At 37.4% G+C, this 16,716-nt stretch overlaps 1 protein-coding gene across 1 annotated transcript in view; it reads left to right on the plus strand.

Moving 5' to 3' along the window:
- LOC119530246 overlaps window positions 1-16,716 on the plus strand; it is a 49,871-nt gene that overhangs the window by 14,719 nt on the left and 18,436 nt on the right. The window contains exons 2-5 of the mRNA XM_037831421.1: window positions 2,787-3,101; window positions 3,286-3,991; window positions 9,750-9,802; window positions 12,763-12,861. Coding sequence (XP_037687349.1) covers window positions 2,787-3,101; window positions 3,286-3,991; window positions 9,750-9,802; window positions 12,763-12,785 — 1,097 coding nt within the window. The 3' untranslated portion in view covers window positions 12,786-12,861. The remainder of the gene's footprint in view (window positions 1-2,786; window positions 3,102-3,285; window positions 3,992-9,749; window positions 9,803-12,762; window positions 12,862-16,716) is intronic.

A 16,716-nucleotide genomic window follows, 5' to 3' on the forward strand; every position in this document is an offset into this window, starting at 1 on the left:
AAGTTTTCACTCACTGGGATGCCATCTTTCTCCTTAATTCTTTAGTTATCTCCCCTCCCTATAGATGTTCTTAATACCCTATCCCTTCTCTCAGACAGATTGTTTCCTTACCTGTTTTTGTTTTAACAGTATTTATGCATGCCCTTTATAGATACAGAATTACACGAAGAAAATTACTTTGTCTTCATGATTAAGTCCACTAATATCTGAAGGTAATATAACAACTACCATCTATTGAGCCTCTTATTTTACAAGCTTTCATTATAAAAAAAGTCCATAATATTAACTATTCCAGAGATGAGAAAAATTGAGTCTTGGAGAACAAAAGCAATTTTCCCAAGGCCACGGAGTTTGCAGTTCCTGTTGGGGGTGGTAAATGTATACCATCTTTTATAAATGTTAAGCCAATTGATACTTATTTACTTTAGATAACAGCAAAGTTACCTACTATCCAGTTTCCACCAGAATTACCCCACCCCCCAAAAACAAAACAACACAACACAACACAGGGGTTCCAGCATATGTTGGTCCTACTTTCTTTTAGTAAAGTTCTTGCAACAATGTTATTCTGTTTAATTGAGAACGAAAACCAATTATTTATCACCTATAATATACAGGAGGAGAAAATACCAAGACACATTTTCTTTTGATTTGTCATGTGGCTGTGTCATAGAGTAATACTTATTCTTTCACACAGCAAATATCCATGGAGTGTTTATTTTGTGTACTGGGCTGAGTTGGGTAGTGAGGAACACAAGGCTGAATGGAAAACAGAACCTATCCTCAAGGAATTGAAAATCCTACTAAGGGATATTATAAATAATATTTATAATCAAGCTGAATGCTCCAAGTCAAAGGTGGTATAGATTATTTTTGGTTGGAAAGAAATCATACTTTTGTTCCAAATATAAAAAAGGCATGTTTAGAATTTAGCAGTTAAAAAGATCAATGATGAAAAAAATAAAAAGATCAATGATGGCTTTAGACAAATATAAATTATTTATGATGTACTGAAATTTTTTATTTACAAAAATCCAAGACATTTTCCAAAATATAAACTTTATTTCCTAAAAGCCAGTCTTTCACCTAAAGAAATGTCTGGGTTCATCTTGCTAAGTACTGGTAGGCATTTTGCCATTTCTCAGATTCACCTGGGATTTTAGAGAATTAAATATGGTAACATAACCAATTATAACATAACCAACTGTAATATAACCAAGTGGAAAATGACAGACAGCAGAGTGTGAGTAGCAAGCACCCTTATATTTAAGGCAAATCGAGATAGTAATTCAAAGATTCTCAGATTTCTTCTTTGAAATTAAGTTACACTAATTATTATTCTTGTTATTTTTGTGTGTGTGCTAATGAAGGTGCCAGGGATTGATTTGGGTGATGAATGTACCACTATGTTATGGTACTGTAAACAATCGAAAGTACGATTTGTTTTGTATGACTGTGTGGTATGTGAATATATCTCAATAAAATGAAGATTAAAAAAAAAAAGAAATTAAGTTACATGATCTTTGATGAGAATGAGCATGATAAATAATCCATTTATCAGATGTAATTAACCTAATGCTGACGCCTCACCCTTTAAAAGATGTGTTGTATTTTTGCTGTTGGCTTAGAATTTAAACCAATAAGGAAGGAAGAAACCTTTTTATAAGTATTCACAAAGGAAGGCTGGCATTGTGAATGTTGAGTAGACTGCTTTGTTCTTCACTTAAGCCTGACTTTCACAACTTTATGGTATTTTTGCTTTCCTTTTATTGACATAGTAAGCAAACTTGGCTTATACCTAGCCTTGGTATTGTCTTGGTGGCTTGAAATATATTTTCCAACATAAAAACACTTTATTTCTCATTGTTCAGACTCAAGATGTGATGAATCCTTAACAGATGTTCCAAGGAAAATCTTTAAATGACAGTTTTCATTAACATAGTGAACACATTTCATATGGACAAAATATTAATTTGCTAGACTTGTTTGAAGTTTATAATTACTGGGGTTCTTTCATTTCTAAAGTGGCACATATTACTGTTATAAGTCTCTTTTAATGCCTGCTCAGAAGCAGAGCTAATGTTAGGTCACAGAAAGCTATTTGTATCTTGAGATTCTGGATACTCTATTATATTTTTTCAAATTTAATAAAAGCATGAATAAAGGTATTTGCATTGTAATTTCTTACCATTGGGAGTCAAGGTAGCTCGAAAAAAATATCATTCAAAAGGAAGAAAAACCTTTTATCTTTGCATTTTTTCTCCTTGTAGGTGGTTTCATTAGAATATACGATCCTGGGGTCTCTGTTTAAATGTACAGTTACTACAGTAGAAAGATCACCAGAATGTTCTCATTCAGTGTGGCTAAATGTTCCAATTAGACTTAAAATTCCACTTGCACTTTCTCCAAATTTCCACTGCGTTTAAAGCAGCTGCCATAACCACACAGACAAATAATCTGTCTCTTGGATGAAAAGGAATACTGTTTCATGAGGTTATTTCGTTTCTCTATGAAAAACACAAGGTAGAGTAAAAAGTAATCGCAAAGGGAGGGAACAGAGAAAGGGAAAAACAGGTAGGGAAAACAACACACACTACCATTACCACCAGACAGCAAGGGTGAAAAATGCGTGTGCCCTGGAAACACTGAAAATTTCATGTCAGAATACGAAAGAAGCCATGGAAAACAGTTTAGGAAAAAAAATGGAGCAGGCTCGGAGGACGGGTTAACACAGTGATCGCAAAAGGGTTTTTATGAAAACATCGGTGGTTTTTTCTTGGCACCAGAAATCTCAAGCTTTGAAGGGGGACAAAGGTCAGCGACTGTAGTAGCGCAGGCAAACACGCACATTTTTGTGCTTCGGCCAGCGCGTTCAGACCACACGTTGGCAGCGCCAAACTGTCCAGAGAGTGCCGGTTGGGGTCAGACAGCCTCCATCCACGCCGCGGCTGCCTTTGTCTCCCAACTCATAGTCGTACTGTGTCCGCCACCGCAGCGCGCAGAGAGGCAGAGCGCGGCGCTCCCGGAAGCCTCTCGCGGGAAGAGCCGCGCGCTAGGAGGCGGGGCTCGCGCGACCACCGCCCCCGCTTCCACGCCCCCAAGTCAACAGCCCCAGCTAATCAATGCTGAGGCAGCCTGGCCCGCCCCGTTCTGCCTCCCAACTTAGAGCTGGGCCGCTGCGCGCTGGTGGGGCCGGCCTAGCTCTTGTTTCCTCCCTCACTTCGACTAGCCAGTACGACCTTCTGTTTTTGTTTTTATTTTTCGGGTTTGGAGGACAGTGACGAGAGCTAGAAACAGCCGTGACTTACCGTGCCACTTATTTTGGCAGGATCCTGGCCCTCTTATTGCCACGTTCACATCGCAAAACGGTTCCCGCCTTCCCTCTGAATACCCAACACATTGAAAGTGGCTTGCTTCTTTATGTGACCTCCTGGCAAGGAAAGGGGGAAACACGCCAGGCTTTCGGGCGGGCCCTTCGGGGTGAGGGTCGGATTCCGCAGAACCGGCTAGCCAGGGACTCGCTCTTCCATGAGAGCTGGAGGCTCGAGTGCCTGCGGGGCCGGGTCGCCTTAGGTGGCCGCGCGGGGTCGCCCAGGGCCAGCCCCGTGGGGCGGGCCGAGGCGCCATGGCGGAGCTTGGGGACGAACCAGAGGTCGCGGCGGGTGTGGGGGAGGCAGAGGGCGGCGACCCACCTGGGCGACGTGGCAGCCATTCCTTCCCCGAGACCCCTCCCCACTCGGCCACCCACCCGCCCTTCGGTGGCTGACTCCTGCAAGGCTGCTCTTCCGCGGCCGGACGGAGAGCGGCAGTGTCTTCCCACCGGGTGCGCTCGCCGCGCGTCTCCCCCCGTGGCCACTACTGCTCGCCAACCCAGCGCCGCGCGGGAGAGCGCAGTGGCGGCGGCGGGAAAGGGTGACGGACCCGCGGCGCCGCGTCGCGCACCCGACGAGGCGGCCCCGGCCTCGATGCCCTCCGCCCGCTCCAGGAGCAGGTAAAAGCGGCGGCGGGCGGGAGGCAGGGCGGCGGGTCCGGGGTGGCGGAGGTCCTGGGGCGCTGAGCCAAGACGGAGAGCCTGAGGCCTGAGGTAGCGGCGGGCCGTGCTACGACCGAAACCCAACGCCCAGAACGTGAGGGGTCGACGCGGCGGCCCGCGGGCCTGGCCACCCGGACCTAAGGGAAGTGAGGCGTCGGCTAGAGGCGGGCCCTGGAGCGCCGCCCGCAGCCGGGCGGGGGCGGGGGCTGTTTCCTCGGCCTCTGAGTCCCGGGCCGGCCGCTTAGCCCCGGACACACCCCTCGGTCCCTTCCCCTTTCGTTCCCGCCGGGTCTTGATCTTGCGTCCCTCCGAGAGCCTTCGGCGTTTCCCAGGCGGATTCTTCCTGGAACTTCAGTCTACCCTCCCTAACACGTAGCTCTAACAAAGCTGTTTATTTACTTCTTCAAATCCAAACACATTTAGTCCACCCGACCGCTTTGGATACTGTTGGAGACATTCCTGTTCCCTGATATCGTGCTTTTTTGACCCACGATTACATTCAGCCGCAACTTTGATCCTCACCTGGGACCTTTCTTGAACCCTATTCTCATTGGGATCCTCTTCGAGATGTCCATTTGGAAATTATTCTTCCATAGAGTGTGAGTCATTTTATCGGGGGCGCAGTTTATCGCTTATGCTCTCTTGTGTAAAACAGTTTCTCTCAGAAGACAGCGTAATACAAAAAGTGTAGCTGCCAACACTCAGTGTTTCCTTTAAAGAATTTCCTTTTGGCAACAGTCGTTAGTACAGGATGGGATGTTTGTGGCATGGGCAGGTTTGTACACATTCTCGCCATGCAGTGGTTGTAGTCGCTGTCTCTGTAGCGCAGGTCTTACTTGAAGGCAGGATTGGCTGGTTTTTCTACTCTACGTCTTTAAGCCAATCAGAAAGCGCTGCTTGCCTGGAGACTGGTTAACTCAGCAAAGGTGGGGATTGGTTGAGCTCAGAGGAAAAAGCGCTGATCAACCTGGCCTTTTAGAAAACCATGACTGATTTGCCGCTTTCTGCTCCCACTTTTTTTTTTTTTAAGTATATCTTTTAATCCTAACATCATCCTTTCCTCTCCTTTTTTTTATGTCATTATTTTTCTCTTATGCACCCAAGCTCTTTTCTAACTCGTTTTAATCCTCAGCCTTCATTCTTCAGTTATCACTGTAAGAATTCTTACGGGCTTTGAGAAATGTAAACATAGTGTGCTTTGTGTTTTGATAAACGTTCAGTTCTTTTTTTCTTACACTGACCGTTTTTAATGGTCAGAAGTTAATAAGCAACCATTTCTATCTCCTGTGCCAGGGCCTTCGTTATTTAAGTGTTGTGCTAGGATGGGGGGCTGCAGTGGTGGATATGGTGGGAAGAATATGAAAGAAACGGCTGCTCTTTTACAAGGAGACCACAATTTAGCTCATGAAACAAGATCAATCCATAAAACAAAACCAGTACAGATTAGTATACTTAAGATTGTCAATTTGTGTAGTATTGACTTCAGTTGCTCTGAAAGGGAGAGCAAAGAATATGGAAGTACTGGACTTTATGGAAAAAGTGGGGCTTAAGTTATGATAAAGGGATTTTTTCATTAAATTGGATATAGTATCTTGTACAGAGTAGAGGATAAATAATGGTGTAGGTGCATCTTTTTTTTACAGAATCTGATGATTTCTCTTTTATAATCTCTTGATTCTTCATGATTGTGGTTATGCAGGTAGGTTGATACGCAAAGCAGTACTATTAATGTGAATTTTAGAAAATAGCTACCTTCTTTGCCTTCCTTTTGGCTTCTTATATGCAAATATAGTCTTGGGAAGAATCTCAGTTTGCCAGATCAAGAGATACCTGATAAATACTTTTAGAAGTAGTTTATGTTAGGAATTACAGAGGAGATTGAACATTTTTTTTTTTTTATACCATACATATGCTAGACATGGAGTAAGTCGACATCATTGTCCTCCTCTCTAAAGAAAATGGCTACTGTTTATTTTTGTGAAAGTCAGGTATTATTGTATATAATTTTTGCAACTCTGTGAAATTTGCACTATTATCAGCTACTGTTCGATAGAAGAGGAGACAGAGACTGAGAAATGTTAAGAAAGTTGCTCAAGGTCACCCAACTGCTGGTATATGATAGAGCCAGGATTCAGTGAAATCTAGATCTTTGTGACCCAAAATCTTGTTCTTAACACATAATTTCTAGTGCTCTCTGAAACTAAATGTTTAATATCGTCAATTAAGTAACTACGTTTGCAAATAAGTACCATTCATCCCACTATGAAATAATAAGAAAAAATTGTTCCAAGTACACTGTAATATGTCATTGTTTTCTAGGATGCCTCTCAACCACAGAAATGTAAAATATATCTTAGAACTGATGAAATAGGGTATATTGCTTTGTTGCCTTAACATTTTTCTCCATGTTACAATGGGTAATTTGGTTTACCTATATAAAGGTTAACATAAAGGTTTTAACATTATGAGTTTTGGTTTATTAAATTTCCTTATAAGTGCCTTCCTACCCACCTTACCAAACTCTTAAATTATGCTTAGGTGGAAGATTGACAAGCCTTGGGAGTATTTTACCTTCTTGCCTAGAGCTTAAATCTCAGTAATGCCCTGCATAAATTATTGTATTAGTATATTTAGTTTGAGTTTAATCAATTTGTGCTATCTAACCTCACATGAGATAATTTCAAAAATTAAAAAAACCTATTTCATTAATTTCCATAGTGGAATAAACTGGCTGAGCCAGCTATATTTTTATAATTATTAGTCAGTGGAATTACTGGATCAAAGAACATGAACCCACATGTTGCATCTGCCATATGTTGGCTCTGAGTGTACCAATCTCACTAACTACACTAGACTCATAATGGACACTGTATTTTTCTAAATGTGGATTGCCTGCTCATTTCTTTTGATCATCTGTTACGTGTACCCTTTTTTCTAACTTTGACCAAGATCCAAATATATGATTATTAGTTCCCTTTTTCTTGAAAATATTTTCCTTTAGTTTGCTGTTTTCTTTTTGGTTATTTTTAATTGTAGGGAGGTTGCAATGTTGATACATGAATCTTTCATTCTTCTGTTTTGTTGTTGCTTCCTACTTCCAGATGTGATAAATGTTTTTTTCAGATTTTTCTAAAATATGATTTTAAGTCTATCAGAATTTATTTCAGTATAGGTGTGACATCACCTTAATTTTTCTATAAATTATTATTAAATTGTTTTAACACTATTAAGAATTCTCTTTTGCCTTCTTTTTTTGGGAAATCTATCTTTTTACATGTAAGTTTTGAGAGTAAGTTTTACATGTAAGTTTCTGGACTCCTGACTTCACTTTGTAGTTCTTCAATCTGTAATTGTATTTTTGTAGATCGACCATTTAATTTTATTATGTTATTATATGCTGTAATATTTAGTAGGATAAATTTCTCTCATGTATCTTTTAAAAAAACATTTTATAATTGTTTTCTATATATTAAATTTAAGAACTAGTTTGTGAGACTGATGTGAATAATATTTACTCTTTTTGTTCCTAAGCATGACACAACTTTTATACAAAAAATTTTCCTTTTCTCTATCTTGGAATTTATTTTTTACTGTCTGCAGTGCCTTCACTATTCTCCCTGTCTTCCTCCTCCTAAACTCTCTGTTAACTTACTTCAAGATCTAGGTAGAATTTGTTGTAAAGCCTTCTTCCTTCCCCCAGCAGAAATAATCATTTACTTCTTTGTATTACTGCTGTACCTTGGATGTATTTCTCTTATGCACTTTTCACTGTATTGAGCTCTCTCTCTCCCTGTCTTTTCTTTCTATTAACTGTGAACTTCTTGAAAATGTTGGACTGAATCTTACTTACTTTTTTTTTTTTTTTTTTTTTTGGCCTTGCACCGTTCCCAAGTGCAGTTATGTTGGCCTTAAATAAATGTTGGCACTTTTAAACATATTTTCTTTAGTTACTATATGTATGCTGATAATTTTCTAATCTTCAACCCAAAGCTCTTTCCCAATGACCGGACTCATATATTTCATCCATCTTCATGACATATCTGTTTGGATGCACCCAGAGGTACTTCAAACTCATCATGTCCAAAGTTGTAGTCATTCTCAACCTTCCCTCTCCCTTCTCTAAACCAAAAAAAAACAAACTGCCTTTTTTCTTTCTTCTCTCGAAGGGAAGATCGAATGAGATAATGCATGTATCTGGCACATGGTAAGACTCAGCAAAGAGTAGATACTGCTAATAAAAACTTGGCATAAATGTGAGCTTTTCCTTTTCCTGCCTTTTTTCTCTCATATTCTGATTGGTCATTGAGTGCCATTGGATTCTTTCTCCTTAATATCTCTTTAATCTATTCTTTTTTTCTCTCCCCTCTGTTAATCATCCTACTCCATGGCCATCATCATCTCTCACCTGGATTGCTGCAGTTAACCTCCTAGCTGGTCGTGCCTGCTTCCACTATTGCCTGCTTCCAATCTGTTTTTCCCACTGTAGCCAGAGTGATCCATCTGTCTAACACATTTGAGCATGTAACTCCCCTGCTTAAAACCTTTTTCTGTGGCTTCTCATTGTCTTCAGGATAAAGTCTGAACTCTTGAATTTAGCATTTAGGATACTCATGACCTGGCTTCTATTTACTTCTTCATTCTCATTTGCCATTACTTGTTTCCCTTTGACCTCAATATTCTAATCATATTCTAATCATATTCTCCCTTAAGATGCCAAGTTTGTTAAATCTAGGACTGAGTATAGAAGTTTCCCACTTCTGGAATGCCTTCCGTAGTTTCCTCTTTACCACCCCCTTCAGCCCCCACTTTGGTTTTGTTAATTCATATTTGTCTTTCAGGTCTCAACCCAGGCAATACTTTTCTATGGGAAAGCCACCTATGTCAAGCCTGGGTTACTGTTTTTTCTCTTGCACTCTATATTTTCTTATCACATTGTAATCACCTGTTTATCATTGTATCACAAAGGAAAGAGGCTAATAGACTATCTTAAAAAAAACTGATGCAATTTACATGGAGTGTATTAACAGGGAATTACATAGTAATTTTGGGGTTTAGCTAGTAGAGTTTAAGGGCAAGAGTCATTATATCTGATAGAAGAAAGTTTTATAAGTCAGGAAAGGTATACTAGGCCCTTTTATAGGCTGAATGAAAAATACTTTGACATCTAATTTCCATCTATTCACTTTCCCTGTTTACAAGTTAGGATTTTTTGGGTTGCAAGTGACAGAAATACAACTTGAAATAGCTTAGGTTGGGGGGAAGTTATTGGTTCACATAATCATACAACAAAAATTATGTGGAGAGAGCTGGCCATAAGGAGCTAGGGTGGGAGTTTGCCTGTAGTTGGGCCGTTTCTGTGCTTACAGTTGATGTATCCAGTTTCCTTTTTCCGGTTGCAGATATGCTTCTTCACATCGTGGGGCATAGTTTCTGGCAGCATAGGCTCATCTCCTAAGAGCCTCATGTCAGAGGATCTAGAAAACTTTGTTCCCATGCCAATCCCTCAACCAATTCCTGTAGCTGACGGGATGAGGTACTACCTTCAGTTCTGCTTAGCCGATGGGGTGTGCTCACTCTTATGGTCAGTGGTCTGCTGGCAGAAAACAGACCCCTAGTGGGATGGGGGTGACGGAGAGGAAGAAGAAGCGCTGAGCAGACACAAAGGCTATCTGTTATGATAATAACCACCCTTCTGATTATGAATTTATTTTCCCAGATATTTTATTTGTGGGAAAGAGATGGACCTGAGAATTCCAGGTACTAAAAAACGTAAGTCCGATGTTTTAAAGAACTAAATTGGCTTTTTAATTTGTGCTGGCTAAACATTTATTGAGCTCTTAGGTGTTGAATAAGACACATATCCTCAAGGTGTTTACAGACTAGTAGTGTAAACAAATAAATACAATTAAGTATTAAAGGTGCTAAGATAGAGGTATGCTGAGGGTACAGTGGGAGCTATGTCTACATCAGAGTTTGGGACAGTGGAAAACTTGCCTGAAAGAAAATGAGGAGAATGGTTGGGTGGAGGTGGGGTAGAAGGCCTTGTGGGCAGAGCATGTGTGAGGCACCTAGATGTGAAATTACCTACCTTGTGTGGAAAACAAATAATTAGATACAGTTGGAGTAGAGAGTCTCTGGGGAAAGTGAGAGAAGAGGAGGCTGGGGCTAGACAAGGGGCCAGATGGTAGAGCTCCTAGAGTGCTGTACCAGGATGTTTGAATTTGATCTTGGAAGCTATAGAGAGTCATTGAAGGACTTTAAGCTGGACCTACCAGGCTTGAAGTACCCATGGAATATTCAAGTGGATATGTCTGCCTAACAGTTAACTGGATTGGAGTTTGGGGGAGAATTCTTGGCTGGAGTCACAGTTATAGGTATCGAAGCCTTGGGTTTGCATGGACCCAGAGATACCTGCAAAGTGGAGCAGAATGTTGGGGACAAATCTGGGGGTTCTTTTGAGCAGTGACATTGAAAGAGTCAGCAGAAGAGAAGGAATCCACAAAGGAGACTGAGAAGAGGCATCCAGATAAAAACCAGGGGATAGAAGCCAGATTGCATTGATTAATGGAGTTAACAGGAAGTAGGAAGTTGAAACTACTCTTTTAAGAGACTAAACTGTGTAGGAAAGATTAGTTTGGTTAGACTGAGTTAAGAATTCCCCTGATCAGTATCAATTCTATGTGCGTTTGGAAAATTGAATTTCTAGACAGTTTTTCCAAAGCAGGAGACTTTTTTGAATTAGAATTTTTAAAGACAGGAACATGGGGATGCAGGGTTTCTCGTGTGTGGTGGTTGTTAGGAAAGCAGTGTGTGTGTAGGGGGAATGGATATATGTATAATCAACCTGTTAGAGGGTACCGAATACTTGTAGAGTGTTTTGCACATAATTTCTGGAGCTAGACATACAGTAAAGCTGTTTTGTCAGGGGACCCAGAATTGATAATTGATTATGTAGATGTAATTAAGTTTTGTTCACTTTTCAGGATTTCTGTCTGTGATTTTCTTTTCTGTTCTCTCTACTTATGTCTCCACCTTTCTTGAGTGAACATTCTCTTGCTCTACTAAACTACTTTTTCTTAATTTCTATTCTTTTAAAAATGACCTTTCCTTTTCTTCTTTTCCTTCTTTTACAGCCTGATTGAATTTTTCTTATTCTTCTCAGTACACATGTAGACAGATAGCCTATGTATAAGCTTTGAAGTATGGAGTATGCCCCTGCTTTATGAAAACTTGGCATATTTGAGTAGAAATTTCAAAATTAAGGGTTGATATTTGAATTACAGAGGGTTTTTTTTTTTTTGTTTTGTTTTTTACTTTGTAGAGGGAGCCTTGTAAATTGAATATGATTTTATTTTTTCAAACATTTTAGAAATAAAGCATGTCGCTTGAAGCAATGATTATTTTGCTGTATTTGCTTTATCTATATGTAAAAATATTTTTCTGAACCATTTAAAATTAAATTATTGGTGGCAATGAGATTTTTCCCCCCTTTTTGAGTATTATGTATTTATGTTATATGTATTTAGTTTTTGATAAATTTCATTTAAGGATTATAGCTTGAATTTGCCCATACTTTATTATTATTATTATAAGAAGGAATGACATTTCACTTCTAAAAACTTCAGTATATATTTCCCAGAAGAAGGATATTCTCCTATATAATCACAAAACCATTCTAATAAAATTATCAATAATTCCCTAATATCATATAATACACCATATTCAGATTTCTCCAGTTACTCCAAAAATGTCTTTATTGCTGTTTTTTAAAAATACCAGGTTCCAATTGAGAGCTACTCTTCACATTTAGTTATCTCTTGAGTCTATTTTAATAGAGAGCTGTCCCTTTTACCCACCCATCCTCTCAGTACCCTCCCCCTCCGTGATACTGACTTGCTAGCTATACTGGGGATGTCCCACAATTATTGTTGTTTGTTTAATGTAGTATAACTTCTTTCTCTGTTTCCTTTATTTCCTGTAAACTGGGAGTTAGATATTAAGGTGTGATTAGATTCAGGTTAAACATTTTTGTTAGTGTATTTCATTTAGTAATTCTGTGTACTTCACATTTCACATTAAGAGGTCTATAATGTCTTTTTATGCCATTATCATAATGCTTTATATGATCACTGGATTAAGGTGGTGGCACCCAGATCTTTTCATCGCAAAGTTATTTTTTCTCTTTGCGTCCAGCAAGTAATCTGTGAGATGGTACTTTGGTACCAAGTAAATTCTGCATTGCCTTTCACCTAATGATTTTAGTATCCACTGATAATTCTTGGTGATGAATCAGCTATTTAATTAAGAGTTTCAAAGTGGTAATTATTTTTGAATTCTATTGTTCCTTCTACATTTAGTTGCTAGTCATCTTCTGTAAAGAGGCTTTCTTCATCAACTACTAGGGCCATTTTGCTACCTTAAAATAGTGTTCTACTTAAAAGGCAGAATAAATGCTTCTTTCCCTTTAATTAACCATTTTCAAAGTGTAATAGCCACCTCCAATGGTGACAAATGAAGTCTTTCTTGTCTTTTTTTTTTTTCTTTTCTTTAGTGGCTTTCTCTTTGGAATATATGTTTTATATTGTAACTGTTACATATATTTTGAACTTTAATTGACTTCATTTAAGGATTATCACTTGATAAAAATTTGTATTTACTATATATATAAATATATGTTATATATGATATATTATGTCTTTATTTTAAATATATATAAATATATATTATAGTAAGAAGATATTATGTTGCATAGCAGGAAGATTGTCGAGTTTGCAGAGATCAACTGTGGTCTTATTTAGTAAGTTGACAGCATCAGTACAAGACTGGAGGTAAGTATTATTAAAGTCATAGAGTATGAATATTTTAGACATAGGTTTTCAAGTTTTTATTTACATATTTGAGTGATTAAAAAAATCTCACGAGAAAACAAACTTTATCACACAGATTTTATATTAATAGAGTTTCTCAAAGAACTTGTGATGGTGTTAAAACATATTTGCCCAGGGAACCTAAAGAAACTGTATCGTAGTCCTGGTTTTTCCATTTAATTGGTGCTTTGGTTCCACTCCTTCTAAAATGCCACTTCCTGTCAGCCATCTAGTGTTATTTGTGCATTTGTGTTATGTGTGGGGAGTATGTTAGGGCCAGAGAAGAGTATCTTTCATCATGATGTTCTCAAGGAACGTGGCTAACTGGGGAGATAAACACATATAGATGAAAATATGAGTCAATAAAATCAACAATGTGAGGCTCTAAAATAACTAAAAAGACAAGTACTGGCAGTAAGTAGTAAAGGATTAAAGAAAGTTTTGAAGGATTATAGAGAAATTCACCTTCATTCCATTTTTGCCTAAAATCTATATATTGTTCAGCAATTGGCTTTTTTGTTTTTCTTTCCCTTCTTTTTTTAATCAACTGTATGAAAAAAAAGTTAAAAAGAAAACAAACATACAATAAAAGAACATTTCAAAGAGACCATAACAAGGGAGTAAGAAAAAGACAACTAACCTAAGATAACTGCTTAACTTCCAACATGTTCCTACTTTACCCCAAGAAAGTTACCTAATATAGCAACATTTCTGTGAACTTGCTCCTACTATATCCATCAGAAATTAACAGACCATAGTCATTCCTGGGCATCCCCAGAACGTTAAATAGCTTATCTGTTCTTCTTGGATCAGCAATTGGCTTTTACTATTAACGGTGTGTCTCTGAGAGCTTTCTGATTTCTACATACATATACCTTATTCTTTTAACAACTGTATAGTATTTTAAAGGATGAATTTTTTGATAATTTATTTAACCATACACTTGTCCATCAATATTTAGGATGCTTCCAATTATCAATTATAATAATTCTTATACTGAATACATTTTAAGATTATCAGTTACCTTAACACATTTTCTACAAATAGTGTCTTTTTTAGTGACATGCCTTTGTCACTTTGATGAGATTAGGAAATACCTTACCCTTGTCAAAAGAACCCGAAAAATCTTCTTTTAGGTAACTTAATCCCTAATAAAAACTGACTGTGTTCATTCTTGTTAGTAGCATCTGTTTCTGAGAGAGATGTATTCTTATATTTTCTGGGATTATGTTATGTTTGGGTCCTGTTACTTCCGTGTATGTTCCTTATAGAGAGATTTTTTTTCCTTCCCTTTTTTTGAAGGCTTTATAGAGCTAAAGTATTATTAGGCTTTTTCTTCTTTAGTTGGTTGATACTGAATATTAAACAGAATGTCTTTCTTGATCGCCATAGGAATTTATTATTTTCTGGATATTTTTCTATAAAGGTAAGTTATTTAAAATTACTGGTCCTTATAATATACTACATATAACAGATTTATTCATAAAGTGATATGGGAAATTTTCTTTAGTGTTGTGTTGATGATGTGGATTTCAGTAGGAATGGTTTGTTTTTGAGCTGGTCATTATTGCTGTGGCCACTTTAATGGCAGTACTGACCATTGCCACACCACTGTTAGAGTTTGTGATCATGCTACTACTCTTTATAGAGTTCATGTTCACTCTGGATTTCTTTTTCTAATGTTTAAAATAGTATATGTCCTTATCTGTTAAAAAAAACTGGAATTGATAAGTCCCCTGCTTACAGTGCTGAAATATTATGATAATTAGTGAACAAGTTTTAATTGATTATGTTCTCTTGCAGGTTGAAATTGAATCACAAAGGTAGAGAAGCTTGGGAAATGTGTATATGTAATTTATATTATAATCAAAATTATAAAGTATTATAATACTATATATATAATTACCACTATAATACTATAATTAGTATACTAATTGCACTGTAATACTATATAGTAGTATGCTATATAATATATAGTATATTATAGTATATAATATACTATAATTATGTAGTCTTATAATCAAAATTCATATTCATAGTATTAGAAATATAAATTTATATTTATTTTTAAGTCCTTCATTTGAGCTAGTCCTTTCCTATTTTTCTATAATATATCAAATTCTACTTACCCATCCTTATTTCCCATACCACTTTAGAATACACTATTTAGGTTGGGTATGTATGTGAAGAAGCTATACATAAGGCTTTCCTGTTGGAAAAAGGAGGATACATAAGATCAGGTGATAAAAGAGTTAAACGTGGGGATCACTTACAGTGGAAACAGTGGAATTGAAATAAGGTGGATATACCAAGTGAAACTGATTTTTGGAAGATAGTTTCAGCTGTGTGTTTTTATATATCAGAATTTCTTTACTATGCTACACAGAGATTGTACATTCAAACTGCTTAAATGTTTAGATCTTTTTCCATACAAGTGAACACAATGAAAGAAGGGCTGAAAGTCTTAAGAGAAGTCCAATATACTATTAGCTGAGATTGAGAAGACCATAGTAGAGCAGGTCTGCAGTGGAGGATCAGAGGATCACTTTTAGATTTGAGATGTTTATTAGTGGGAGATGTTTAGTGAGGTCGCTTGATAAGGACTTGGGTTAGGGAAGAAGTGCAGGTTGGAGATATAAATTTCTGAGTCATATGTAATAGTGTTTAAGGCCCTGAGATTGGGTGAGATCAAAGCAATTTCAAAGGTGTTTATAAGACAGGGAAAAGGAGAGGTCTTAGGGCTAAGCCCTGCTGCATTTCATTGTTTCCAAGGTAAGAGATGGAAAAATCATGAATGTCCTGAAAGCCTCGGAGGAGAAAGTTCTTAGGAAGAGGGACTAATCAACTGTGTAAATGCTGCTCATAGCTCAAGAAAAATGAGAGTTGACTATTGGATTTAATTTTATTTTCTACTCATTGCTAGTATAAAGAAATACAATTGAACTTGATCTATTATATCCAACAACCTTGCTTAATTAAGTGTTTCACAGCCTGTGTTTTTCATTGAGATGGTGGGCATTTACTGTATAGCTGGGTCTTTTAATTCTACTGCATTGCCAAAGTGTCTTCATACCAAATTAAAGGTGGTTATAAAATATGCTTCATGGCAGTTGTTTATAAAGTTCAAAGCTATTACATTTGGGGAAAATTCTTATTTATTAAAATGGCTTAAATAAAGTAGATTAAAATTTTCATGAAGCTTAATGTCAATTTAGGAAGAAATATTGCTCATTATAATTTAAATAAAGAATAAAAATAAATGTTTTTTTGGTGGTAAATGTGTGGCAGAACTGTAATTAGAAAATAAAAGTATGATGGAAAATTATACTTTTACATGATAACTTTCAAAGGACTTTTTACTGAGCACCTATCAGGTTTTTTTTGCCACTGACCTCCCACCATCCCCATAACAAACTTAACTGTGGTTACTGAGATTTTACACATTTCTCCCCTTGAAATGGGGGCTTCTTTGAAATACTAAAGAAGTCATTGAGTCCTGTGCTTTTGAATTGTGTATTTTAATGAGGAAATTTTCAAGATCAGAGTCATAATCACACAGCAGTGCCTTCTAAGGTTTCCATAAGACTTCAGTTGAGTAAATGATAATTTTACAGCTTTATATCAGGACATTTTATATGGTCTGTTTGCTTAGTTAAAAGTAAGACAATATTTGCATGTTTCAGTTTTCAAGAACCAGATGGGTAATTATCTACAGATTCCATTGGCCTTAAACATACCGTACAATTGAATGTATGCAGGATACAATACACACAGAAGAGCCACCTTTAATTATTGAAACAAATAACCTGTATTCTC

Source organism: Choloepus didactylus, chromosome 3 (assembly GCF_015220235.1).
Source record: "Choloepus didactylus isolate mChoDid1 chromosome 3, mChoDid1.pri, whole genome shotgun sequence".
Lineage (NCBI taxonomy): Eukaryota > Metazoa > Chordata > Mammalia > Pilosa > Megalonychidae > Choloepus > Choloepus didactylus.